Here is a 27,496-nt window from a genome sequence, read left to right as displayed (position 1 = left end):
CTCAAGTCAGGTTTTGCTGCCTTGGTATCTCTGATGGCACAATCATACTAGTTCTTCTGTTGTCTCCTGTGTTAGACAAGATCTGAATTTCTAATGCAAAAAACAGATATTTTTGAAAAGAAATCTTTTTACCTTCTACTTTCAGCATAAAGAAGCAATAAAAAGAGCACAAACCTATTTTTCCTCTTTGCAGGTCATCTTTAAAAGAAATGTTTTATGGCTCTTTAACACTGAGGCTGAATCCTATGTATAAGTCATAATTACCTGGCCAATTTTATTCAGGCCCCAATCTGAGGTATGAGAAGGGGTGCTACTGTTTGTTTCACACCAGAGCCGTTTCTTTCCAGACCACGATGAATACATTTTCATTCTATTTTTATAGTCTGTAAATCCAATAGGAACCCTCTAACTGAGGCTGAAAGCCTGTAATTGTCTGTACAGGATGAAGGAGAGAAACTGCCACAACAGCAGCCGCCTAAAGAGGTGGATAGCATCGCACCTATCGTCATGCCTGTTTCTGTCCCTGTAAAGCTTCTGTCGCCTGAGCCCAGTGCGCAGTCTGCTACCAACAGTACCACAATCAAAGACAAGCCTGCCAATTCTGTGTCAGATGACGAGATGCCAGTTCTCATGAAGATGACTTACTCTCCACCGTGCAGTCCAAAAGTGGCCACCCCCTGCTCATCTTCTGTGAGTGCTTCCCTTCTTGCTACTAACTGTGCTGTGAGGCTTTTAAATCCCTTTGGTTTTAGTGCAATTACATTTTTAAATATATATATATACACTCTGGAATATTTGAAGAAATCAGCGTGGCTCACACCTGGCAACGAAAGGTGAAGGCCTGTAGTATCTTGTCAGTAATTCCTCTTCTCTCATCCAGGAATATTAATTTCATCCTTCATGGAAGATCAATACTCAGAAATAAAATAAACCATTTGAAACAATAGTGCGGGAATTTTCTATCCCACTAAAACAAAGGGATTTATTACCTTTCATTTTTTTTTTTTACTATTTGTGCTTCTTTGTGTTTGTTTTGTTGCTTAAATGCAGCAGCTACTTTCTTTCTGTTCTGAAGTAAAATATATTTGTGTATTTTTTTGCGGTAGATTAAATAGCCCTGTATCGTAGTTATTAAAGCAGTAAGTTCTAAGAAGAAGCTGTGCACGTACAATGGGATCGTCTTTTTTTTTTTTTTTTCCCCCCCTTCAGCATGTATCTTAATGATGTGTTAAAACATTGTGACTTCAAAAACCCAAAAGGAAAAGTAATGATGATTAGTATTTTCTGGCTTTCATTTAACTCATGACTCTGATATCGCCACACACTTTGGCGAAAAGTGCCTTAGACATGAATAAGACACAGTGTGTAGAGGACTTCAGTGAAGCATGCATTTAAGCTTTTTGCTGAATGAGGGCTTAAGCGAACAGTTCAATTTACTACACTTTCTAGTCTAACAACATTAGAAATATGCCACTGCAGTGTAATTGTGAAAGGCACACGGTGGGATGACTATTAGGAGGTGTGACTACTGCCCATACAGTGAAAAGTAGTACTTTTACCCCCACCCCCCTGTTGAGTGGCCTATTCTGGGGACAACATGAACACTTATCAGTGATCTCGAGCAATATTTGTGGATTTATCCCCCCCCAACACACTTTTTTTTTAATGAATTTCCCTTCTTTTTCTTTTAGCTAGTGCAGACTTCCACCCTCTGTAGTAACACTGAAGTCAGCATCTCTGCATTTGCTGATAGCTGAGCAGTGTAGTTTCTCCTTTCTATTTCTAATCTCCTGAGAGGGATGGCTGAGGCCTTGAGCTCCACTGTATGCTCTGTGCAGATTTCCTCTGGAGATTCTGGCTGAGATGTTCAGGATTGTGCATGCACATTTACCACAGTTTCGTATACAGTTGCAGTGACTGAATCTGCAGTGGCCAGTTAGACATCTGATTGGCCACTTGTGCACTCAGCCACCCAGGATTATGCATGCTGTCCTGTTTGTTACATGTGAAAATTATGAACACCCAGTTCTGAACTCTGGACCCTGGTTTTTTATACTAGCAGTGGAAATGTATTAGAGTAGTGAAGGAGTTGCGGTCACTTAGAGATAGGGTGAGCAGATTTCTGTTGGTCTAAGGAACAGTAACTGTTTTCCTTCAATCACATTGTGTCTCAAGCCTTAGAATGAAGGGGTCCCAAGGATTGATGGATAAAGTCAATATTTTTTTTGGTGAATGCCTTTTTAATGAAAATAAAACGAAACTAAATAACCTGCAACAGCAGTGCACAGTGAAGTGAATCAAATAGTAAATGGGCATTCCATTGTGTCCCAGTGTTAAATATTTAGGTTTTTGTAGAGTACTGAAAAATGCATTCAGTGCTGAATCTGAGCAACGGTGTCTGGATCTTCAGGGAATTAGAGAGCTAATTCTGAGCTGTGAGGCCAAGAACATCAGGGACTTATTTCATATTCAGTGTGAAGATTTTTTCAAAAATGCCATATTGCATTTCCTATACTGAGAGTGCCCTTAACCATTTGATGTAGCGGCATAGAGAGCAATGACTCATGGGAATTTAGTTCCAGTGCCTTATTTTACTTCAACAGGAGCTGAGTACCAGATATTCTGAATTAAAAATAATAATAATAATTAATAAAATACTACCCCTTAAACAAAAGAGATATAAATAATAATCTACTCTGTACTTTCTTTGGCTTAATTTACCAGGGTTTCTAGTCAAAGAGGTAGATAAGGAGCAAATAGTAAAACTGCAGGTTCTTCTCCCACCCCCAAATTGAAGACAGACTGTTATAATGAAGAGGTGATCAAAGGAGGCTCAAAAGTTCTGTGTTCTCATTCTGGGTACAATCGTGCACATACCTGGACATGTAACTTTTGCTCACATGAGGAGTTCCAATGACTTTAGTGTGAGAAAAGTAGTTGAAGGATGGAAAAGGCAGAAATTTTTCTACTGTTACTACACAGAGAAAGTCACTAGCAAAATAAAAAATTTGTCAGATGAAGGGGAAAAACAGCGAGAACAATAAGTTCCACTTTGACTTCATGGGGACTATTCATGTGAGTAAGTTATTCATGTGCATACGTTTTTTGCAGGACCAGGTTCCAAGACTACTCACATGAAAGCTGTTACAAATAAAACATAGCAACTGATTTGTACCCTCCCTATTTCTGAATTCCATCATCCATAATGTTTGGGAGGTTTTTTAATTTAAAACCAGTAAAAAAAAAAAATTACACAGAGCATAAAATGGAAAGTTGAAGAAACTATAGTTAATGTTTGTATTACAGTAGTGTCTAAAGTCCGCAATGGAAATTGAGGTGGCATTGTATGAAACATAGTGAGACTGAATCCCTGCCCCAAAGAGCTTATGATCTAAATAAACACACACAGGATGGGAGTGGGGACAGAGGCTCCTAGAGGTAAACTGTTTCACTCAAGGTCAGTGGCTTAGCTGGGGATAGCTCCCACATTCCCAGAGTCCCAGCCAGCACCCTCGCCATTGTACCACACTGCCTCTTTGCAAAAAGGAAGGAGCAAACACTTAATCTGGGGCTCTTATCAGACCTCTGCTATATTTCTTGTTTTTCCCCATCTTTTCTTTTCTTCTTTTTGAACACTGGATGTTTACTGTCATGACTGACTTTGTAGTACATGGCTGTGTTTCACACTCCCCTGTGATTTTTCATTGCTTTCAATGTTTTTACACAATCCTTCTTAAAGATACATTTTTCTGCAAAAGAAAAATATGTTCAAACTTAAATTTTTGGGGAGGAAAAATCACCAGATGTTGGAAGGGATATAGCCATGATCTAACAGAGAGGGCAGGACCTCTGCAATAGAGAACATTTCCACAAGCTGGAATGTGTTAACAGCAGGAATAAAAGGTGCCTGTGTTCGTGTTCTTTTAACATACTTTTTATTGGGTGAGTGTGCTTGTCAAGAACCACCCATGGTGTTTAGATATATTATCTAAACATGTTCAGTAATAATTTATTTTTATATAGTAGTAATATTAACCAGATGATATAGAAATTTTGGTATATCTTTATCTAGCCAAGAAATACTATCCCCCCCGCCATGTTTATCATAAATGAGATCTTAAAACCTAAGCACCTGAAAGTAGTATATTTAAAACTAAGAATGTGTACCATCATTGTGTGCGTTCTTAAAAAGCTACCTAACCATTTGCCCTGAAAATCAGATTTCAGACTTGCATAACTCCAATTGCTGTCACTTTTTATAGACCAGGGTGGTACAGTGTTAAATGTCTTTAATCTCCAAATTATTGAAATGTATAATGCTGTTATGTCCCCAGTTCTCATCTGCTACCATTTTCCCTGCCAAGAAAGGAGAAAATTAATACAAGATTCCTTGCAGCTGGATTCCACCCAGCAGATGGAAATGTAGTGATAAGAAACAAAGAATTTGAATTTATTATATTTTCCCCCCTCTCCTGCCAGTGACAATGCTGCAGTTATTCCACTGAGCTCAAATGTGTCCATCCTACTAAAGCCAAGTAGATGTATTAGAAAACATTTAACTTTCTAATAAACTCAGACTTTGGGGGTAGATGGAGCAACTCCCAGACGACCAATATAAATTTTTTGTAGTTGGAAACGATAAGAGTGCATGTGAGGGGTGCTGGTAAAAATAAATTAAATAAATAAATAAAAATGTTGCATTGACATCTTGGAGCCAGGTCCTCTCTTTAGCCAGTAAACACTGGCAGGGGCAAATGCCAATCTTCCACTGTCTTAGCCAGCTTTTTAATAATTCTCCTCTGACCTGGAGTGGTGATTTCTGAAGCTGGAAAGGTAATTAATTCTCTCTGTCTTTAGATTGCCAACCAGTACCAGTTGTAGTGTTGGTATTTTGTCACATTGGCACCTGTTGGCTTTAAAAAAAAACCCAAAATTGGACTGAAACTGTCAAACTTATTCCATGTAGGGCCCTGAATAGTCATCAGTTGATAACCGCTTTCCTCTCACCATTGTCTGTGGGAAAGCATAGGTAATGTAACCCAAACTAATCATAGCTGTATATTTGAATGCTATCAATTTTCATTTAGGAACTTAGCAGAAAACAGCATCAAAGTGCTGCAAAATTGGAAGACGACTTCAAATCCCTGCAGGACAAGAAAAAATATCGACATAGACCGGAACCACTCTTCATACCTCCTCCTTCCTTCAACTTCAGTGCATCCTACTCAGGAGCTACGCTGTATCAAAGCCAGCTTCGCTCTCCCCGCATCCTAGGAGACCATCTTCTAGACAGGACACATGAGTTTCCTCCCTATACCCCACCACCTATGCTTAGCCCAGTACGCCAAGGATCTGGGCTCTTCAGCAGCGTTATCACATCATCTCATAATGCATCTCACCCCCAGCTGCCGCTTACTCCTTTGACACCCACTCCACGGGTGCTCCTATGTCGATCTAGTAAGTATTTTATTTAATTGTAGCACTTTCTCTGAGCCCAAAACCACATCTTACATAAACCGCTGTTATGTTATGTTCCCTGTGTGCTTTCTGTTTTGAAATGATCATCCTGGGAGAAGGACAAGACATACACACAAACTACTGTTACTTTCCCTGTTCAACAAAGTCAGTTTTTCCAGATGTGTACCTCTCTTCTAGATATTGTAGGGGTGGGTTTAAACCAAGAAATGGACTGGTTAATTTCAAATGGAAAGATCAGAATGTATTTATTTCAAAGGACACAGTGTTTGTAACTAAAGTGAAGCCTACTCAAATGGGCCAAGGGGGACACACCTGTTTTGGGATTTGGCAGTTGTTTGGTTTTAAGCATTTATTCAGTTCAGGAGAAGAAATTTTTGATTAGCATATCAGGCTACATGACTGCAGTGGTAAATATTTTGTTTAAATCCCAACATACATATATCAAGACACTGTAAGTTATCTAAATTTGATATGCCATATGCATAGAAAAGATCTTTAAGGTGTGTATGGGGGATAATCTATATTAGCTAGACGAGAAGAGTCTGTTCAAGGTAGAAATAACATCTTAATCACACCTTAAGTAACTTAGAATGGTCCCCAGTATGTTAGAGAACTTAACTTTTTATTATAAATTAACTGTGCAAGCAAAGCAATTTGTCAAAATTGCTGGAGACACATTTCTGTTTGTGTAGTTTTTCAAAACCTATAAACTAGGTATTTAGCAGCATGGTTCAGGTGATGAATTAAGATTTTACTTATTGGACCCTTACATTTTATCTTGTAACCCAAAAGGAGAGTAGGTATATTTAGATTATCTTCTGTCTTGGATCCTTGAAGATCCCCCCCATGTTTTACAATTTTACATCCACATTTTCTTCACAGCCACCAGCCTTCTAGTCAAAAAACACTAAGTGATACACCCTTCATAGTCCGTCAGTAGTCCTCAGTTATCTGGACATATTGCTGTTATGTTCTATCCCCTCTCCTTGTTTCCCCTTCTGTATTCCCATCTTCTGCGATCAGTCCCCTTTATAGATTTAAGAATTTGATTGCTAGCTTTTTCAAGTTAGCAAAATGGATAAATCAAGTTGCCTCTCTGATATGTTCTCTAGTAGGCACTGAATTCCAGTTTATAAAACTGTATTGTTTGCAGTCCTAGTCCTCTATCCTGCAACCTCTCCTCTTCTTCCTGCTCTTTTTAGAAGATGATCAGAACTTGGTTTTGGCCTTCTACTAATTCTAGCAAGTAGTCCAGGGCCAGCTGAACCTTCTGTCACCATTGTATCATCCTTAAACTGTGATCCTTAGTTTCTTCAGAGATACAGTAACAAGGTGATAGCTGACCTGGATTTTGGGGGTTTGGTTGCGGTGTTTTTGTTTTTCTGTTTTTTGGAATTGTTTTGTATTTCACTGATTTGCAAAATCACTTCTACAGTGCCATAAATACATTCTCAGTGCTTTACCAACAGAATGTTAGTACATGTGTCCTGACCCATAGTTTACAATTTAAAGAAGTCACAGGACAATAGATCAGTTAAGGGAGTCTGTGGGGATTATTGATGAGAAAAGGAAGTAGGAGAGATTTATGGAAGAATTAATTGTAAAGAGGAATTTGGAGGAGGAGTAGGTGTGCTTAGCATATGATAACGGGAGACCATACGAGGCATGGGTGGCAACCTGGTAGGAGGTACAAAGCTAACATGTACAACCAAGTGTGTAGATTATAAAGGAAAACGTAAAACCATTCAGAATGGTCATCCGTATGGAAATTGGTGCTATTGAAAATTGCAGCTATGTCCAGACACACTGTACCTGGTTTCTTAAGGACCCTGGTACATTCAGGCCAATGCAGCAGCTGTAACCTGATGTTTCATTGATTTCTGTGGACCATTTAATAGAAGGATAGCTACACAAGTGGGGGCAGTGGAGGACCAAACACGATGTGTAAGTTAAGAAAATAGCTTTCTAAACAGAAAATCAAATCCCTGTTTCTGTTTCAGATAGTATTGATGGAAGCAGCATTCCAGTGACTCCAGGGCCTGGAGAACAGACTGTTGATATAGAACCGTAAGAAAAATTTATCAATGTGTATCACTTTACAGCCTACTTCAGTCAGCTCACCCTCTCTCACCTAGAGAATGTGGTCTTGTATATTTTGAACAAGGCGGGTAATACCATACTACTTGGCTGGAGGCACTCAAGGCTATACCAGTGTAAACATTGGCTGAGGTCACTGACAGCAGAAAGTCTGCCAGAAATGAGATTGTGGCACTGCAAACCAGCCATGGCTTCAGGGGAGAGCTATAAAGGGCCAGTGAAGTCACAAACGTAGCTGGTGCTGGCTGGAAAAGTGTGTGACCATGGCATTGGGGCAGAATGTTGATTCAGTACTTGCCCTGGCAGACCTCCTATGGAGTTCTGGGAGGTGTTAAACTTCCCTTCCCTTCGTGGGATACCAAGAGAGGACAGAGACAGTGTTATCACCACCAGCCCTCTGCTGAGGTGTGTCATCCCCTATGGGGCAGGGAGGTCTAACTGACCTGCATCTGGTCTGTTCACTATATAGTAATGATATTCGTTAGATCTCTCTCTTCTGGGACTTAAAACCTGCTTCCCAGTCCAATTAAACTGTGTTGGAATTGTGCACAGCTTTCTAAATTAGGTCTTTACAATACACTATTTGCCTCAGTGAAAGCAGAGTTCACTGAATATTATGTTGTAAGATAGTCTGACACAATCTCATGTCAGACCATTGTGATGTGTGACGCAAGGACCCCTTGATGCCCACTGGCAGAGAGCACAGGGGTCCACAGGTTTACAGAGATCCCCTGGCTACACCAAAATGGATCATGTGTCATGCTGGTGGTCATTATCATTGCAAAATGTATGTGCAGATAATGTGTAAGGAGTTATATATGCGTACTGAAAATTGTCTTTAAGGCCTTGGAGTTAAAGGCTGGTCACTTAGGGTATGTCTGCACTACCCTCGGATCGGCGGGTAGTGATATATCTATTGGGGATCAATTTATCATGTCGAGTGTAGACACAATAAATCGATCCCCGATCGCTCTGCCATCGACTCTTGTACTCCACCATGGCAAGAGGCGGAAGTGGAGTCGACGGCGGAGCGGCGGCAGTCAATCCCACGCCATGAGGACATGAGGTAAGTCGATCTAAGATACGTTGACTTCAGCTGTGCTATTCTCAGAGCTGAAGTTGCATATCTTAGGTCTGTTCCCACCCCGCAGTGTAGACCAGGCCTCGGGTAACGTGCACTGAGACAAACTTCTCCAAGTGGGAGACACTTATCTCCCTAGCTGACCATTGTATATCTTACAGTGGAAATCTACTTGCATATTGAATCAAGTACTCATGAGTAGATTCTGAGTGCTGCAGGAGAAAACAAAAACAGCAGGGATTATCCTGTTTTACAAGTAAAGACAATTAATTTTTGGGAGTATAACTGGGGTATGGAGGTGCGCCTGGGATCCTTCAGGCTGTGAAGACAAGCTGCCAGTGGGCTTGATCTAATGAAAGGACGTTTTCAGACATCCTGGTTTAAAACACCAGGGAAAAGGACTTGGGATGAGCTATCCTGCAGGAGACGGGAATATTTTATGAGTTAAGTTTAGGCTGTAGCAAGCATGTTATAAGTTTGTTTTATATGTAACCATTTGTTTCTGATATTCTTTCTTAGTTTGAATCTCTGTTCTTTGATGATAAACATATTCTTGTTTTCACTATAAATATATCTAAGTGCTGTGTGTTAACTGGATGGCTATCTTGAGTTAAAATTAATAATTTGTGTGTCACTACTCCCAAAGGAATAGTAATCTGTGAATTTTGTGAGTGTTTGGTGGAACAAGGGCTGGACACTCAGAGGGACACTTGGAAGTTGGTGTATACCTGTTGTTTGCCTGCAGAGGGACAGCGTAGCTTACGGGGGCTGATGGGGGGAGTACTTGTTCTGTTTGTGGCTTGGGTTGTCAGGAAACTGACTCCTGGCAGGTACAGACAAAGCTCACTCATGCTAATGGTGCCTCGCAACCCTGGGTACTCCTGGGGATTGTCTCAATTGTGTAATTTATTTTTTGTTTGGTATAAAATAAAAGGTAATATTATTCTTTTCTCTGTAAATCTTACAAGTGAGATCTCTCTTTATTTACAGACAGATCAATATTGGATCAAGATTCCAGGCTGATATTCCTGAACTACAAGACCGATCATCAATGGGGAGAGATATGCACAAGGCAACTTTGGTTTGGAAACCATGGCCAGAACTGGAAAACAAAGTCTTCCAACAAAGAGGTACTGTATTTTGCCATTTGAATTGTTTACTGAAAACACTATATTCGGTATAGAAATCTCCACTTATTTCTCACTCTCATACTATTTTTTTTACTTTGAAAAGGTTTTACAGATGTTTCAATATCTGTTCAGTTTTAATTTGATGCATTTGAGAATTGTTACAGAAAAGTGCAATGCAAACATCAAGAACTGTGTGCGCATTTCAGAACGAAAACTTTACACTCTATTGTGTTTCAGTTGGCTTTACAGAATCCTTGGTTTGAGGTATCTGGCTGACATGTTGCAATATTTAACAGAATCCCTTTTGTTTCTGACAGTGGAAGACCTCTTAAATATGTGCTGTTCAAGCGTGTTACCTGGTGGAGGAACTAATTCAGAATATGCATTGCACTCCCTCTTTGAGTCCAAAGGGGATATTATGGTAAGACAAGAAGCTGAAGAGAAAGGTTCGAATCTCCTTTACCTTGGCAGCATGGGAAGATGAAGGTTATTTACTTGTATTTACTCTGCATATTGCCACTTTTAGATTTTGCACTGCCTGGTGCAGCTTAAAGGTAGAACCTTCTCCAAGCAGTATCTGTTAGCACTCATGTGTGCCCCTTCCAACCCCTCCCCTCCCTCAGTGTCTCCGAACATTGCGGTTGAGCTACGTAAGGGAGCGCTGCACCCTCTACTGCCTCAGTTCCTGCCACTGCCAACCCAGAGAAACCGCTGTATGACTTTGAGAAAGAAGGGGAGGTGGGGAGGAAGTATGAATATATGCAGAATAGTCTTGAAGAACTCTGGTTACGAGTAACCTTCATTTCTTCTTCAAGTGGCTTTGCATATCCCCCATTTGTGGGTAAGTTCGGTGAGCAGTGCTGAAAACTCAGGAGGAGCGAAACAGAGTCCTAATTTAAAGGACTGAAATGCTGATGTACCAAATTTAGCATCCACTCTTGAAGCCAAATCCAAAGCACAATGTTTAGTAAAAGTATGCACAGGCTTCAACTTTCTAATGTGCTGGGTGGTGCTCAATCCCCAGCTCTGCCCCAGGCCCCGCCCCCACTCCACCCCTTCCTCCAAGGCCCCACCCTGGCTCCGTCCCCCCCTCGCCTCTTCCCGCCCCCGTTTCACCTCCTTCCCCAGCGCACCGCGCCCTCGCTCCTCCTCCCTCCCAAAGCCTCCTGCACACCGCAAAACAGCCAATCGCATGGGGCGCAGGGAGGGCGGAGGAGGCGCTGATCCGCGGGGCCTGCCGGCGGGTGGCAAACACTGGGGGGAAGGAAGGGAGCTGATGGGGGGTGGAGGGGACGGACTGCCAGTGGGTGCTCAGCACCCACCATTTTCCCCCTGTGGGTGCTTCAGCCCTGGAGCAGCCACAGAGTTGGCGCCTATGAAGGTATGGACTCGCTTCCAGGTAGTAGCCATACAGATTTCTCCAACAGGAACATGTTTAAGGCAAGCAAAAGATGCTGCCATATCCCTAGTAGAATGAGATCTTACAACAGTAGGCACAGGGATTGCTGCTAACTTGTAACATTTAATGATACATTGTTTTCCCTCTCTGGAAATAATTTTAGGTGATACTCTATAAGCCATATGGGTTTTAGCATAAGAAACAAATAACTTAGATGACTTCCTAAAACTCTTAGTTCTGTTTAAATAATATGCTAAAACCCTTCTAGCATCTAAACTATGTAACACAGATTCCCTTTTATTAGCATGGGACTTTGAGAAAAATTCTGGTAAATTAATAGACTGATATGAAACTCGGATACAGTTTTTAGTAGAAACCTGAGATCAGGTCTGAGAACCACTTTGTTCTTATAAAAAATAGTAAATGGCAGATCAGCCATCAAAGGATACAATTCACTCACCCCTCTGGCTGATGCTATACCAATAATAAACACAGTTTTAATAGATAAGTAAAATAAAGAACACTGCCAAAGGTTCAAAAGGCAGCTTCATGAGCATAGATAAAACCAAATTAAAATCCCGTCGTGGAACTGGCTCCCTCAAAAGGGTATAACATATTAGATAACCCCTTCATAAGCCTTTAAATTATATCATGCACAAATAATGGTCCTTGCCCTGTCCTTTAGCAACCTGTCACTTTAGCAACCAATTGTCCAGATATGGATAAACAAAGATGCATAGTTTTCAGAGATGGATCTCTACTACAAAAAGGTACTTTGAAGACTCCTGGCATTGTGAAAAGGCTAAATTGAAGAAACTTGTACTGAAAATGTCTTTGTGCCACTACAAAATGAAGGAGCAAAGGATGATTAGGCCAGAGAGAAATAGGGAAATATGCATCCTGTAAATCAATAGTTGCGAACCATTCCATAACCGAAAGCAAGGGAATTATAGGGGCCTGGGTTAGCATTCAAAACTGGAACTTCCAAGTGAACCTGTTCAATTTTCTTAAATCTAAAATTGGATCGAAATCTCCATCTTTTTTTTTTTTTTTTTTTTTCCCTGTACCAAGAAGTATTTTGAATAAACCCTTGACCTACAGATATTTGGATACTTCTTTGACAGCACCTGTCAGGATCAATTTTTAAACTTCTAACAGAAGAGTAATCGTGTGAGAAGGTGTCCTGAAAAGTGAAGGATTAGGGGAGAATAGGTAGCTTTTAAAATTGTATTGTATAGCCCCTTTCTATAATTACTAGGACCCTCTTTTCCAAGGTAATAAACCTCCAAATGTCAGTGAAATGGGTTAGCTTGTCTCCATACAAAGGAAGGGAGGCATCCTTGCCAATTGCTCCACAACTCTTGATCCTCAGGTCAAATCTCAGACCATAGGTCTGGATTGGAGAGCAGCCAGCTGGACAGACGATGCCTTCGACATCTTGCCGAGTTTAACTGGAGGATCCAACAAAACAGAAATAGGAGCCAGAACTGACAAAAATCCTAATCCTTGGGATCCTTTAGGCATTTTATTCTTGCTAGACAAAGCAACTGGAGCTGAAACAGGCCTCTTAGTCTTCAGCTCTGGTGATCTCCCAGAACCCAACAGTTAGCAGCAAGAGCTTCTTTAAGCAGGAGTGCTAGCGGTCTATTCTGTGTCGTCTTACATGCTCTGGGTGTAAAGGTCTGGGAAATAGAACTGTCAGAAGGACAGGGGCCTTCCCCAAGGCACTTAAGGCACCTAACATGATTGTCCGGCACCAGGGAGACAACTGGGTATGAAGCACAGCTCTTAAAATCTGGCTGCTGCTGTTTCTTCAGTTTCACTGTTACAAAGAACCGAACTTACAAACTCTGCTTGCTAGGTTTCAGAGTGGTAGCCGTGTTAGTCTGTATCAGCATCTGATGAAGTGGGTTCTAGCTCATGAAAGCGTCTACTCAAATAAATGTGTTAGTCTCTAAGGTGCCACGAAGACTCGTTGTTGTTTCTGCTAGCTAACTATACTGTAACTGCCTTAAATTACACTTAACGCTAAAACAAGCAACTATTATTGCAAAAAATCCAAAGGTACTGAATAGGAGAGAACCCCAGATCTGATAGACACTTCCATCTGGCGCAGTGGTTGGAAGGTACTGAGACAGTAGAGGCCACAGTGCCGCCTTGTGTAACCTTGCTTTCAGAATGTTTGGAGATGCAATGGGAAGCATCAGGAAGGGATGCTACAAGCTATAGCAGCCAGTGCTTGGAAGGTGAGGCTGCCCCGGGCGGTGCAAAACCCATAAGTGGGAATGTGCAGAGCCATTCGAAACAGAATAACAAGTACTTAGAGTGCTTGCTCATGTTGACTCCATTCTAGGTGTGTGTGTGGCCGTTGGAGATTTTTGCCTTAGCAGTACCTGTAGGGCCAACTGTCGTGCCCTCTTGCTTGCTGCACCCATGCCACAGAATATTAGGCACTGCCGGCCTGAACCCTCTCAGTTCCTTCTTCAGAGTGCCTCTCTTGCTTGTTTCAGAGGAACAGCCGTGTTAGTCTGTATTCGCAAAAAGAAAAGGAGTACTTGTGGCACCTTAGAGACTAACCAATTTATTTGAGCATGAGCTTTCGTGAGCTACAGCTCACTTCATCAGATGTAAAGAGCTAGCAGTTTTCTTCCATCGACTTGGGGCTTTTGTTAATTGCAGTTAGTGTTAAGTAGTTGTTAAGTAGCGTAGTTAGCTGTTAGGTAAGGTCCCCGCTGAGACTTTGCCCCAGGCGGGGCATGCCCTGAGCTCCCGGGTTTAAGCCCTGCTCTGTCTGTTGCAGGCCTGTGCCTGTGAGTGGCAGGCCTATGTCCTGTGAGGGACATGCGCCTCAGAGGCCTCCTGATGGAGTCTGCTCTCTGCACGGCTTTAAAGCCCTCTGCGCAGACTGCACCAAGTACTTCAGCCTCTGTGCTCAGTGCGCCATTGGCTCTGGCTCCTCTTGGCACCATTTGCCATCACCGCCGCCGAAGAAGGCGGCGAAGAAGCACTCGCCGGCGCCGAGGAAGAAGGCCGAAGGATCATCCAGTAGAGGGACCGGGCCTGTCCGCCAACCTTCTCCAGAGCAGCATGAGCGGGCCTCTGTGGCTGGGGCACCTAGCCCTCTTAAAGGTCTGTTGACTCGTGAGTGGAAGGGGCCCACCACCCTGCCTGCACCATTGTCATCCCAGAGCTGGGAACAGAGAGCGCACAGGTCTCCACCAGCTCCCGTGACGTCTCCAGGGCTGCAGGACCAGGCTCAGGTTCCTTGAGAGGGCAAGCCAGCCATTAAGACCCCTCCAGGGGCGGGAGAGCACCACAGACCTCCGGATAAGTAATCCTGGGGCAGATTGCAACCGCGCCATCGGGCGCCCAAACTCTCCCCCCGGACGTCAAGATGTTATTCCACAGTATGGGGTCGACGTTCCCCATCTTATGACCAACGCTGTTTGCCCTATTGCCCATCTGTGACTAGATGTCGGTCCCGGTCGCCGGCTCCGTGGGACCACTCCCGCTTGTATTACCAGTCTTCGCAACACCGTTCTCCCCAATGCTGATCTCCCCGGCACCGGGACTGCTCCCCCCGGAATAGCCACTGCTTGCTTACACCTGGTTAGCATTCACCTGTAGCCATGACCAGCAAGCAAACCCAGGCGTTGATGGCTCCTCCCTGGTCGCCAGAGAGTGGTTCCCCTGATGCGGAGGTCCAGTTCAGCCCATTGCCCCGGTCTTAGCAACAGGATTGGGCACTGGAAACTGTTCCGTCATTCACGGCATCGCAGTGGCTGCAAGGCCACTGGCTAACGCAGTGGCCATATTGGGAGGCATGGGGCGTTCTGGTGATGATGATGCCCCCTTTGCAGCGTGCATCAGTGGTCACATCGGAGCAGGGATCTGGGGCCTCGCCGGGCCCGGTACCGGAAGTTCACTCAGAAGTTGGGATGGACATCTTTGTGCCCACCCCCAAACCTCCCTCTCCAGCGGCGGCCGATCCCCCAGCGCCTCCACCTGCAGCCAGGGCCTCTTCCTCTTCTCCAGATGAGGCGGTCGCAGGACCTTCCAGGGCCAGCCCCCCCAGATGACTTTAAAGAGCACCAAGCCCTTCTCAGGCAGGTGGCCAAGAACTTTGGGGCTGGAAGTGCAAGAGATGGCTGAGCAGGAGGACACCCTGTTCAGTGTCCTCTCGGCCTCCACGCCCTCTTGGGTCACCCTGCACACGACGGGGTCCTCAAGATCGCCATATCACTGTGGCAGTCTCCATCCTGCCCACCTCTAAAGGGGCTGAGAAAATATTTTGTTCCGGCCAAGGGTTTCAAGTACTGTTATATGCATCCACCTCCGGGCTCACTGATTGTGTCTGCTGTCAATGAAAAGGACAAGCAGGTCCCCACTGCCGCTACTCCCAAGAATAAAGAAGCCAAAAAAACTTGATTTATTTGGCAGAAAAATTTATTCAACGGCCAGCCTATGCTTCCAGGTGGTGAACAATCAGGCCCTGCTGGGCTGATACAATTTTAACCTCTGGGAGAGCCTCCAGAAGTTCCAGGACTCCCTTCCTCAGGCTCAGGAGTTTGGTACCTTGGTAGAGGAAGGTTCCGCAGCAGCCAGATGCTCCCTGAAAATGGCATGGGACTCAGCGACGAGGGTGGTCACATCAGTAGTGGTCATGCGACGCAGCTCCTGGCTCCAAGTGGTGGGCCACTCCCAGGAGATGCAGGCCTCAATTCAGGACCTCCCCTTCAACAGTGTTGGGCTCATCTCTGATCAAACTGACGCCAGACTTCCCGGGCTGAAGAACACTAAGGCTACCCTTCGCTTGTTGGGCATACATATCCCACAGTCAGCCAGAAAGCCATTCTGGCCTCCACTGCCATCGAGGCCTCGGCAAGCCTGGCAGGGACCTACAAGGAGACCTCTGGGTTTAGCCATTGCCGCCCTTCTTCCTTTCGCTCGCCAATCCAGCTCGGACCCACTAAGAACCTGGGGGGGCAAAAGCGATCATTTTGAGGGTGAGCTCAAGAGCAACGCCCAGTCAGCCAGTCGATTTCTGCCCATCCTTTCCTCAACCATCTTTCCCCCTACCGCTCGGCCTGGTCATGGGTTACCTCAGACTGCTGGGTCCTGGACATAGTAGCTCAGGGCTACAGCCTGCAGTTTCTGGATACACCTCCTTCCCAACCCCCTGCTTCCCTGTCCCTCTTCAGGGACCCCTCTCAGGAGCAACTCCTGGTTCAGGAGATCAACAAGCTCCTGTAGTTGGGGGCTGTGGAGGTGGTTCCTCAGGACATGGAAGGAAGAGGATTCTGCTCCCGTTACTTCCAAATCCCAAAGGCCCAGGGGGGCCTCAGACCCATCCTGGATCTGCATGGCCTCAACAAGTCTCAAGAAGTTGAAGTTCTGCATGGTCTCCATAGCCTCCAACAGGTAGGGCAGTGTCAAGTCCTCTGTCCTGTGTCAAGAGGCACTCAGTCTCTGGGACATTTCTGTGCAGAACGCCAACTACCAGGTGGCTGCTCACTTACCTGGAACCAGAAACGTTCTGGCAGATCGCCTCAGCAGGACCTTCTCCTCTTGCCACGAGTGGTTCCTCCATCCGGAGGTGGTCGACCTGATCTTCCGACGGTGGAGGGACCTGTTTGCGTCCAGGCAGAACAGGAAGTGCCAGGTGTTCTGCTCTCTATACGGCAGGGACAAGGGTTCCCTGTCGGATGCCTTTCTGACCCCATGGTTGGTAGTGCTGATGTACGCCTTTCTGCCTTATCCAAAGAGTCCTGATAAAGGTGAAGCAAGTCAGGGCATGGGTCATGCTCATAGTCCCAGTGTGGCCATGCTGCTGAGTCTTTCGGTGGCCGACCCGCTGCAGGTACCTCTCCATCCAGATCTGCTGTCCCAGAATCGCAGCCATCTGCTGCACCCGAACCTGCACCTGACGGCATGGCTGCTCCATGGCTGAGCACGGACAAGCGGGACTGTTCCGCGCAGTCCAAGAGGTCCTGCTGGGCAGCAGAAAGCCCTCCACCAGGGCTACCGTTGTGGCCAAGTGGAAGCGTTTCGCATGTTGGACCTCGGACAAGTACATACGTCCTGAGGAGGCCTCGTTGCAGGTCATCCTGGACTATTTGCTGCACTTAAAGCTGTCTTTGGTCAAGATGCACCTGGCGGCTGTTTCTGCGTTCCACCCTCCACTTCAGGGCAGGTCTGTCTTTGCCCATCCCATAACGGCACGATTCCTGAAAGGTCTAGCAGGCCTGTACCTGCACATCTGTGACCCGGTTCCCCCAGGGGTTCTGAATCTGGTGCTCTCGAAGCTCATGGGCCTCCGTTTGAACCCCTAGCTTCCTGCTCCCTCCTGCTCCTTTTCTGGAATGTGTCCTCCTTGGTTGCCATAACATCGGCTTGGCGGGTGTCCGAGATCAGGGCGCTCATGTTGGAGCTACCCTCTATGGTCTTCTACAAGGACAAGGTCCAGCTGCGCCTGCATCCAGCTTTTCTTCCCAAGGTTGTGTCCCAGTTCCACATGGGCTAGGACATCTACTTACCGGTCCTGTCTGAAGCCTCATGCATCAGATAAGCGCAGGCTACACACGCTGGACATCAGACGGGCACTGGCCTTCTACATCAGTACAACACAGTCGTTTCGTAAGTCAACGCAGTTGTTCATTGCTGTTGCGGACAGGATGAAGGGCTGCCCAGTGTCCGCCCAGAGAATTTCGTCTTGGATCATGGGGTGTATCCGCCAGTGCTATGAGCTGGCGAAAGTGGCCTCGCCGGCGATCGTGACATCTCATTCCACTAGAGCGCAGGTGTCTTCGGTGGCCTACGAGGCACAGGTCCCAAATCAAGAGATCTGTTGGGCCGCCACTGGGTCGTCTGTCCGTACGTTCGCATCGCACTATGCACTGACCCAGCAGGCGAGAGACAGTGCAGAGTTGAGCTACAGGCTGCACGCCCGTGAACTCCAAGCCCACCTCCATTGATACTGCGTGCGAATCCCCTCGAATGGAATCGACACGAGCAAGCACTTGAAGAAGAAAAAACAGTTACCCGCCTTTCGTAACTGTTCTGTGAGGTGTGTTGCTCCTGTCCGTTCCATGACCCACCATCCTGCCCCCTCTGTCGGAGTTGTCGGCAAGAAGGAACTGAGAGGGCGTGGGCCGGCAGTGCCTAATATACTGCTGCATGGGCACAGCATGCTAGAAGGCACGACAGCTGGCCCTATGGGTACTGCTAAGGCAGAAATCTCCGACAACCGCACATGTGGGCCCGCGCACCTAGCATGGAATGGATGTGACCAGCACATCTCGAAGAACAACAGTTACGAAAGGTAGGTAACTGGCTGCTTTTTTTGTTTTGGTTTTTTTTTTTTATGAAATGGCTTTAGATTTTGCAACACAAAAGAACTTTCCTGATAGATTGGCAGTGATGCCATGAACCTGCCCCTGTAATCATTGTTAATAAATTAAATCTCAAGGCAGGGCCTTTCTAGAAGTTTCTTATACTCCTTGGATGACTAATGTCACTTAGTCCTTGGCTTTGTGTATTTTAATACCATACAAGACATGCTCCTGTGCTAACATTACCCAAGGTTTCTCCTCGTTTTAATGGAAAGACCCACAGGATTCAGTCTTCTTCCAGCTCCTGTGAAACCTTGTTAAATCTGTGTTTAAATGTCCAGAATTGTAGTGTGTTATTGCTTGCTGTTCTCGTGTGGATAATTCATTTAAAGAGTTGAACTTTTCGGGGATGGTGGTGTTATAGTAGCATCCAAAGGGCTGTACAAACAAATAGAAAGATACAGTCCCTCTCCAAATAACTTACCATCTAATTTAAGGCAAGATGCAACCAGTGAAGGTAACAACGAGGAGGAGGAAATGGGGAAGGGAAGGTGAGGGGAACTGTAGAAGATCACTTGGTTGCATAGGTTAGTTTTATGCACAACTGTGTGTTCCAAGTAAAGGATATTTATTTTTGTTTTTTTAAAAATAAATAATATCCTCTAACACTGGCCGCACATCAGCCTGGCCACCTTTAGTTGATTAGTTGGGGGTGACTTCTTGTAGGGGATGAAGCATAAGTAGGTCTTGGAGAGTAATTTGGTGGTGATTTTTAGTATAAGGATATGGAAAATTAACCCAATTGATACTGAATCCAGTCCCATACTGTAATACTTGTTAAGCTTATTGTGTTCACATTTATACGCAGTAAATAACTGAGGGTTTTTTTATTCTGTTCTTCCGTGTTTGTTTTGTAGGTTGCCCTGGAAATGCTGCTGTTGAGGAAGCCAGTAAGATTGAAGTGTCATCCTTTGGCAAATTACCATTATGCTGGTAGGTTTCTAAACAATCTGTATGTGTGAATTTACATTTATAAAAGAGCACAGAGTAAGTGCACATAATTTTGTGTAAAATTAAAACTACAGGCTGCCTGATACTTTTATTCTTTCCCTTTGTTTAGAGTAACAGAGATTTTTCCTCTCTGGCATCATTTCTGGTCAGGTTTTTGTAACCAGACAGTACTTGGCTACATTAATACTACTTTGCTTTGTTTCATGTCATGCAAAAAAAGATGAAACAAACCATGTTAATTTGGTATATTAACCTGTAAACTACGCTGGTCTGTAAAATAAAGTTTCTAAATAAAGAGTTGATGCAACAAAAAACATCTGGTAGCACCTCAAACTATCATCTCCTGTAACTAAAAGGGAAAATTCTTATAATAATGGAGAGATGAATCTTCAGATTGTAAGAATACTCTTCCTTGTTTTTTGTGGGGTTTTGGTACATCACTATTCTTAATAGATATTTGTAACAATTTAGGCTAATTTCTGCCATTAATTCAGATCCAAAACTGATCGAAATTCTTGGCATTTGTGTTAAAGATCTAGCTTGCTGTGTACCTTGGGGCTGGTGCCTTAGCCTCTTTATACCAAAGTGTCATCATTGTACAATCTTACCTTCCTCGTATAGATGATGTGATGCTTAAATATTTGGACATTTATGGTCATTGCATGAAAAGTGCAAAGTTTAGCTTAGAGTATAACTCTTGCAAGTGTTGTCACAGTTACTGAATGCAAAATCATTGTTTGCATAGATCTAGCCTAAAACAAATCTAGCTCTTCTACTTAACAAACATAATGGGAGTCTCCTCTTGTTCATAGTTTGAAAATACTTTGTGAAACATATACCCTGGCCAGCTATTTAGATGTATGTGCTGTTACTAAAGATTACAGGATAAGGACGATAGGTGAGGGCAGGTCCCTTCTCACCCCACCACCTCACATCCTGTGTCTATCAACTGTCCCTGCAAAACCAACCCAAGTTCTATAGCAAGATTTCTTGTCTAAGCCTAGCCATTGTCTCCAGCTTGCACTCAAAAGGAAACAATCAAGGAATCTCCTGATGCTTGGATAATCAAAATGTACAAGGCCAAATTCTGGCTTCCAGTCAGAGCCCATTGTGCTACCTAGGAAGTGCAGATGAGCCCAGTTTTGTCTGGCGACCCAGGGGGGAATTCACATGTTGGGGGGGGGGGTTCTCCGCTGGTATAATGTTTGCAGCTTGGCACATGTGCCAGCTGCCATCCCAAAATAGGGGCGTGAAGAATGCATCCGATGAAGTGAGCTGTAACTCACGAAAACTTATGCTCAAATAAATTGGTTAGTCTCTAAGGTGCCACTAGTACTCCTTTTCTTTTTGCGAATACAGGCTAACACGGCTGCTACTCTGAAAGCTATACTATGGTGATCCTCCACTGGTGTAACTTGGAGCAATCCCTAGGTTGCTCTAAAACACCAGGGAAGACTCATACCGTCGCAATTTATCAGGCAGCTCCATGATTCCCATGCCACTCCCCTTGGCCAAATGGAGCTTAGATGCAGGGGCAAGTCTAGTCCACAGTTTCTCTCCTTTTAAGGATAAATTAACAACTTGAAATTCACTATGGAAGTACATGTGCAGCCTTAATAAGATTAGGTACTAAAAAGACACTGTGCCTGCATGTGGGTCTTCTGTTTGGATGAAACGCGTGGTAGGTGCTTTTCCTGAGCAATTCCTTCGAGTGGAAGATTCTCTCTTCCACCAAGAGAAAACCAATTGTCATTCCCACAGAAGACTGAAGAGAAAATTGTCAATGATTTTTTCTTGCAGAAGAGATACTTCTATTGCAAGAAAAGCCCCTACTCTGTTACTTGGTTACTGCAAGTGATGTGTGCAGCCCTGGCCTCTGGTCACCTAATGTTGTTCGGATCTGTATTTAGCCAATAAGAGTGAAATAAAGATCAGAACCTAGAGGAGAGATTTTGGCAAGGGGTTAAAGGCTGGGAAATGCTAGATTTTAAGAATTCATTTTCATTCAAACATATTTCCATCATTTTCTGCAAGTGGTTCACAATGACAAAGGCAACACAAGAGGAGGCTCTTGCTTTCTTCGCATATCTCACAAGATAGAATTCCAGTAAATGCTAATACCTGTCAACTAGCACTACAGCTGTGGGCATCAGAGTACCCTGTTGTTTGCCAGGTGGGGTGAAGAGACCAGAATTTCTCAAGCAGACCCTAAAGAAACCTGAACCTTACTCAGTACACTACATGATAAATTATAATCTCTCCAATCCAGGTTTAAACCCCATTAAAATACAAAAAGCCAAAGTACAAAACTGCTCTCTGAAGTTCTTCAATGCAATATACAGTTGTATCTCATATTGACGATCCCTTTCTAGCTATTTACAGGGTTTACGTGGTAATTTATTTGGTGATTATGGTCAGTCAGCTGCTCTAGGCATATGGGATTTGTTATTGCAGGAAAATAATCTAACTGCAAGAATTAGTTGAATTCAAACTTTATATGTTTAGTGGCATTTGGATGAATAATTTGTATGGTTTGGTCCATCCCCCCAAAAATATAAATTTCATTTATCACCGCTCCTTGGTGCATATGTATCCATTAAAGCAGAGCTAGATCAAAACAGAACACAATGCTGACTCATGAGAATGCAAACAATTCCCCAAATATGAGATAGTCCTAATCCCCCCTCATAATACATTTCAGGCAAAAGGATGAGTGGGTAAGTGGGCTTTAAATTGTACTTTGAAAGTCAGCACACTCAGACATCATCAGGCTAATGAGGGAAGGAAATTTGAAATTTTAGGGCTCCTCACTCATCCACCAAGAATGGTGGATGTTCTAAACTGAGGACTATTAGCAATTGCACTCCAGTTTGTTTATTTTAGAGACAGCGGTCAGAATGTGACATTCAGAAAGAGGTGGTCTCTAAAATAACCTGGACCCAAAACAAAAGCTCTGTTATAGTCCTTTGGGCTGCACCAGGATTTTGTTTGTTGGGCCTTGGAACGTCTCAGCTCTGCAGTGCTCTCAGTTTAGGAATACGTAAGAGAGACAGACCACGTGAAACAGCAGTGTGCTCCTATCAGTCTATAAACATCCAATACATATGGCACTTTTTTGTATGTAGGCCGTGTACCATGTTACATGTTCCTCATCCTACGCCTATAGTGGGCCTGAACTGGCCCATTGAAATGATTGAGTCAGACCCAGTGCTCCCCTCCTCCCACCCCATTTTGCAGAAGAGATTACTGTCAGTTAATCAGTGCAATAACAGTCTCAGTATGGCAAATACAGTGGAAGATAGGATGAATTGCTGAAATATAAAGACCTGCTTTAAAAACTGATCCGTATTCCAAGGTCTCAGTTCTATCTTACTGCATTGCAGATCCCCCTATACACACTCTCTGTGTTTCCCACGGCCAGCAAGTACAAAGTCAGTTTCCCAGCAACCAGAGTTAAAAACAGCTTTTCTCCTGTTACTTTTCCTACAGAGGTTTTATCCTAGTTAATTAGGCTGCTTTAATTAATCCTAATATTCATATTAGGGCCCCTGCTGATAACACCACAACTTCCAGGAAACTGTACAAAGCTGGAATCCCCTTAGGTGTACAGTAAATTAACCCTCGGTTCATTGTAATAATTCATAAGAAAAGAAGAGACAAATGAAGTTGTTTGCTGAAGCTCATGCCTCCGCATCTTTTTTTGAAAGCGTTAAAGATGTACAATTTTGAGAAAAAGCTACAGTTTGAGTCATAACACACAGCTGTTTTCATACCAAAATCTCAAAAGATCAATAAAAAATAACTAAACTTCACTACATTCCACTGAGATAAAAGTATTGTTCCCATTTTAACCGATTAAGATAGTGAGGCACAGAAGGGTGGAGTAGTAAATTTGCACAAGACCCGATCAGGTAAACAAGCAAAGAGACCTAGAGAGACTGGAGTGATGAGCTGCTCAAGGGGAGAATTAGGTGTATATGAAGGTTATGCAAATAGGGGAAGATACTAAGTAGTAGAGATCCAGAATTGGAGAAACGGCTGCATACAAAGCAGTGAGTCAGAAGACAACCCTGAGGGGATAACAGAACAATGAATGAAACTCACCCTGTGAGGTCAGTCCCATTCTACAAGGGCCATACAAAAAGATTTCATCTAAAGGTAGATAGAAATTTCTAATATTGCTCTCTCTCTGATATGAGAAGTGCCTTCAGAGAACAAGAGGATAAATATCACTGAAGAGAAGCTAAATGTTCTCTGTCTTCACAACAGAAGATATTGGGGGGATAGGTGTCCTAGGCCTACTCTTTTCAGTTAATAAAATTGAGGCACCGTTTCTTTGATTAAGAATGTCAAAAGGGAGGTGCAGGAGCAATTAATAAGTATAGGATGAAATTGAAAGCAATAAAAACTGAAAGTTGGTAAAAGAATATACATTTTTACACAAGGCATAATTAGCCCATGGAGCTCAGTGCCACAGGATGGCAGAAAGAACTTAGTAGGACTCAGAAAAGGGTGAGGCATATATATAAATGGATAATGAGAAGATCCACAGTTCTATTACACAGGATTTTTAAAAGTGCTAAAAACCCTGACGTTTTGGAGCATAAACCAAGCACTAACAGAATTGGGAAGCAATGTCAGACACATGGTCAGTTTATCCCACAACTGTCCACTATAAGGTTTCTTACTACTTCTTCTGAAACATTTAGTGCTGTCTACTTGCAGACAGAATATTGGCCTGATCCAGGAGAGCAGCTCCTGTGTTCCTCCTGTTTGACTAATACCCACTAGGGATTTCAGTGAGAGCACCAACTCGCTTTGAGTCGTCCACACCAGATTTCAGTACTGATTTTCAGAGATGAAAATTTTTTTTTTCCTGGGCAGTCAATCTGGCAAATAATAATAATACTTGGCACCTTCCATCCAAGCATCTCAAAGCACTTTTCAGTCTCTGCCAGACTCCTATGAAATAGTTAAGTACCATCCCCATTTTGGAGATGGAAGGGACTGAATCACAGAGAAGCAACTTGTCCAGGGTCTCGCAATGAATTTGTTTTATAGCAGGGATTACAAGCAAGCAGTCCCGACTCCCAGTCCCCTGCCCTAACAGACAGACTATCGTACGAACAAAGATGGAGGCTGGCAATTGGAGGACAAGTTGTTTATAATTATTTCATTTGTTTTAGGATCTGACATGTGGACACCTCTAGAAAGAAGGCTGTTTAACAAAGCATTATCCACTTACAGCAAAGATTTTATTTTTGTACAGAAAATGGTAAGGAGGCTTCTGTTTTGGTGTTTGCCATTTATAATCTTTTGTTCTTTATTTGCCACATTCAGTTTGAATCTGTCCTCCTGCTCTTCACCCCTCAGTGATAGACTGACTCACTGCAATCACAGAACCAATGGAAGTTAAAGAGATTGCATAATGAAATATATATATATATAGTGTGTGTGTGTGTATATAGTGTGGGTGTATGTCTATATATGCATGCATGTGCTGCACCAATAGAAGGTTAGAAATTTAGTTACTTTTTAAAGTAACAATAAACTCTAGTGTGCATTCTCAAAGTGTGTTTTTAAAACCCAAATCTGTCCACGTAACTCTCCAAAGCCTGAACAGACCAGCACAAGACAAAAATAAATGGCGGAAACTGGTTGACACCCTACACACCTGAGGGTGTGGGAGGAGAAGGAAAGAAAGAAAACTCAGGCATAACTCAAAGGATTTTCATTGGGCTATCAAAAAATACCTTTCCAGCCTCATCGAATTTTAGTCCATTGGGGGCTAGACTGGGTCTGAGGGGGCTGATACTTCAAGGTGTGGAGAGAGCTCTTGGCACCTTAGATTGGACCTGTGATTCTGTGTCAGACGATTATACAAGTTTCATGTGACATTGAGGTAGTGTCTCTTGGTATAGTAGCTTTCTTGGATCAAGAAAAGGAGTACTTGTGGCACCTTAGAGACTAACCAATTTATTTGAGCATGAGCTTTCGTGAGCTACAGCTCACTTCATCAGATGTATACCTCTGCTGCAGTTTCCACGGTATACATCTGATGAAGTGAGCTGTAGCTCACGAAAGCTCATGCTCAAATAAATTGGTTAGTCTCTAAGGTGCCACAAGTACTCCTTTTCTTTTTGCGAATACAGACTAACACGGCTGTTCCTCTGAAACCTTTCTTGGATCAGATCATGAAAATATGGCACCAGGTCACAGTGGTGGTGAAACACCCCACTTAGTATCAGAGAGATAATAAAGGCAGTATTTTTCTGGGGCATGTTTTTGGTATTCCACCCCCAAAGAAGGAAAGATGGGAAGCTGGCATCTCTCTGGGGGCAGAGCTGAGGTATCTCAATTGTCATTTTCCATACTCAAAATGTTTGGGTTTGTGTAAGTTAAACTTTAATTCAGGTTTCGTGGCTTTTTAATGGTTGTTTTGTATAGAGGAAGTGTTGTGTATTGTGGTTACACGACCACAATATTCTTCTGAGGATTTTTACCCCGTCAGTTACTGCTGTGTACCATCAGTCAACACTGATAGAGCCCTGTGCGGATAGAAAAATGTGCGGATCAGATGTGGATACAAAAATTGTCTACCTGTTATACCAGTAAAATAAAAACCAGCAGGATCTTATTAAAGGGGAAAAGGCAAAATGCCACATTTATTGCGAATACAGAAAGAAGCATAGTAAGCAGTTAGTTATAGCTGTAACATTCCATTCAGTTTCATATTTATTCACACATTCATTCATACACACACACACACACACAGGTTCTGCAAGGTTGTTATCATAGTTACCAGCCTTATAGTTGATCGTGCCAAGTGCTGGCCAGGTGGCCTGGACACGAGGAGGGAGCAGGGCCTTGTCAGATGCTCATCTGATGCTCCTGGAAGTTGGTTTGCAGAATCAGACCCCAAAGTTCTCACTTTCTAGAGTCCTTTTTATAGGAATTTATTCCTATGCCAGTCTATGGGAATTGCTTCATCCTGCTGTTGCTGAATCAATCAGCAGATGGCATGTTCCTGATGGCTCCGTGCTGCCAGATGCTATCTTGTTCTTGAGGCTGTTGGGTGGATTCCAGTCTGCCCTCCAGGGGTCCTCTGGTTGTTTCCACTTGACGCCTTCTTCGGCCGTTGGACACTGGATTCTTAGGCTGGCACCTACCTGATCATTCATTTATTATCCACACCAAGCATCCATCCACATACATTCTTTATCTCTATTTTAATCACCCTTGTTAACAAAGCGAGATAAATACAACAAAAGGGCGGGGAGTCTCTGTGTACTGTTTCTGTTGTTACAAAGTATCGCTTTGAGTCTCTATGTGAGCAGTTGTTACAAAGTATTGCTTTGAGAACAGACTCTGTCTTCCGATGTACTAACACAATTAGCAGTTTGCAAGTTTCACACAGAAAGGGAGAGAAACAGTAAAAACAAGAGACCAAAACCCAAGAGACCTCTTAATTAGTAATACCCTGGAATTTAAACTATGGGGAATCAAACTCATTTGTGATTTTAATACAGAACTTTTTTAATATGATCCAACATAACATACCCTCTCCCTTTCCCCTCTTCTTCCACGCCCCTCCCCCACACTCACACCGCCCTCGGCCAGGCCAGCGTGGAGCCCAGGCAGCCCTGGGGAGCCCCAGCAGACCCTCCACCTGCCCATAGTTGGGGGCGGGCTGAGAGCATCACCCAGTCGTGTCCCCACGCTCCCCACCCAGCTGAAGGCAGGTGGAGGGTCTGCGGCTCTGGGCTGGATCCTCACAGTTGCCAGCGCGGCTCTCCCCAACCCAGCTCCAGCAGGGGCGGGGTACGTGTGCCTCAAATCCTCAGCCCAGCCACCGTAAGAGCCGGGCGGGCAGCTGTGAGGAGCCACAGCGCAGACCCTCTGCCTGCCCTGGGTGAGGAGCCTGGGGGGTAGGGTCATGGGCTGCGGGGGCTGCTCAGGCTCCCTGTCC

General features: G+C 44.0%; 1 protein-coding gene across 6 annotated transcripts in view; it reads left to right on the top strand.

Annotated features, from left to right (window-relative positions):
• TRERF1 (transcriptional regulating factor 1) overlaps positions 1-27,496 on the top strand; it is a 144,590-nt gene that overhangs the window by 107,153 nt on the left and 9,941 nt on the right. For 4 of the 6 annotated variants that reach the window (XM_048843055.2, XM_048843051.2, XM_048843052.2 and 1 more), the window contains 7 exons: positions 442-690; positions 5,088-5,457; positions 7,479-7,545; positions 9,647-9,786; positions 10,104-10,207; positions 19,434-19,509; positions 24,714-24,802. In XM_048843055.2, coding sequence (XP_048699012.1) covers positions 442-690; positions 5,088-5,457; positions 7,479-7,545; positions 9,647-9,786; positions 10,104-10,207; positions 19,434-19,509; positions 24,714-24,802 — 1,095 coding nt within the window. The remainder of the gene's footprint in view (positions 1-441; positions 691-5,087; positions 5,458-7,478; positions 7,546-9,646; positions 9,787-10,103; positions 10,208-19,433; positions 19,510-24,713; positions 24,803-27,496) is intronic. The other 2 variants (XM_048843057.2, XM_048843056.2) reach the window with 1 other exon arrangement.

Source organism: Caretta caretta, chromosome 3 (genome assembly GCF_965140235.1).
Source record: "Caretta caretta isolate rCarCar2 chromosome 3, rCarCar1.hap1, whole genome shotgun sequence".
NCBI classification, from domain to species: Eukaryota; Metazoa; Chordata; order Testudines; family Cheloniidae; genus Caretta; species Caretta caretta.
This window is presented reverse-complemented; position numbering and strand designations above follow the sequence as displayed.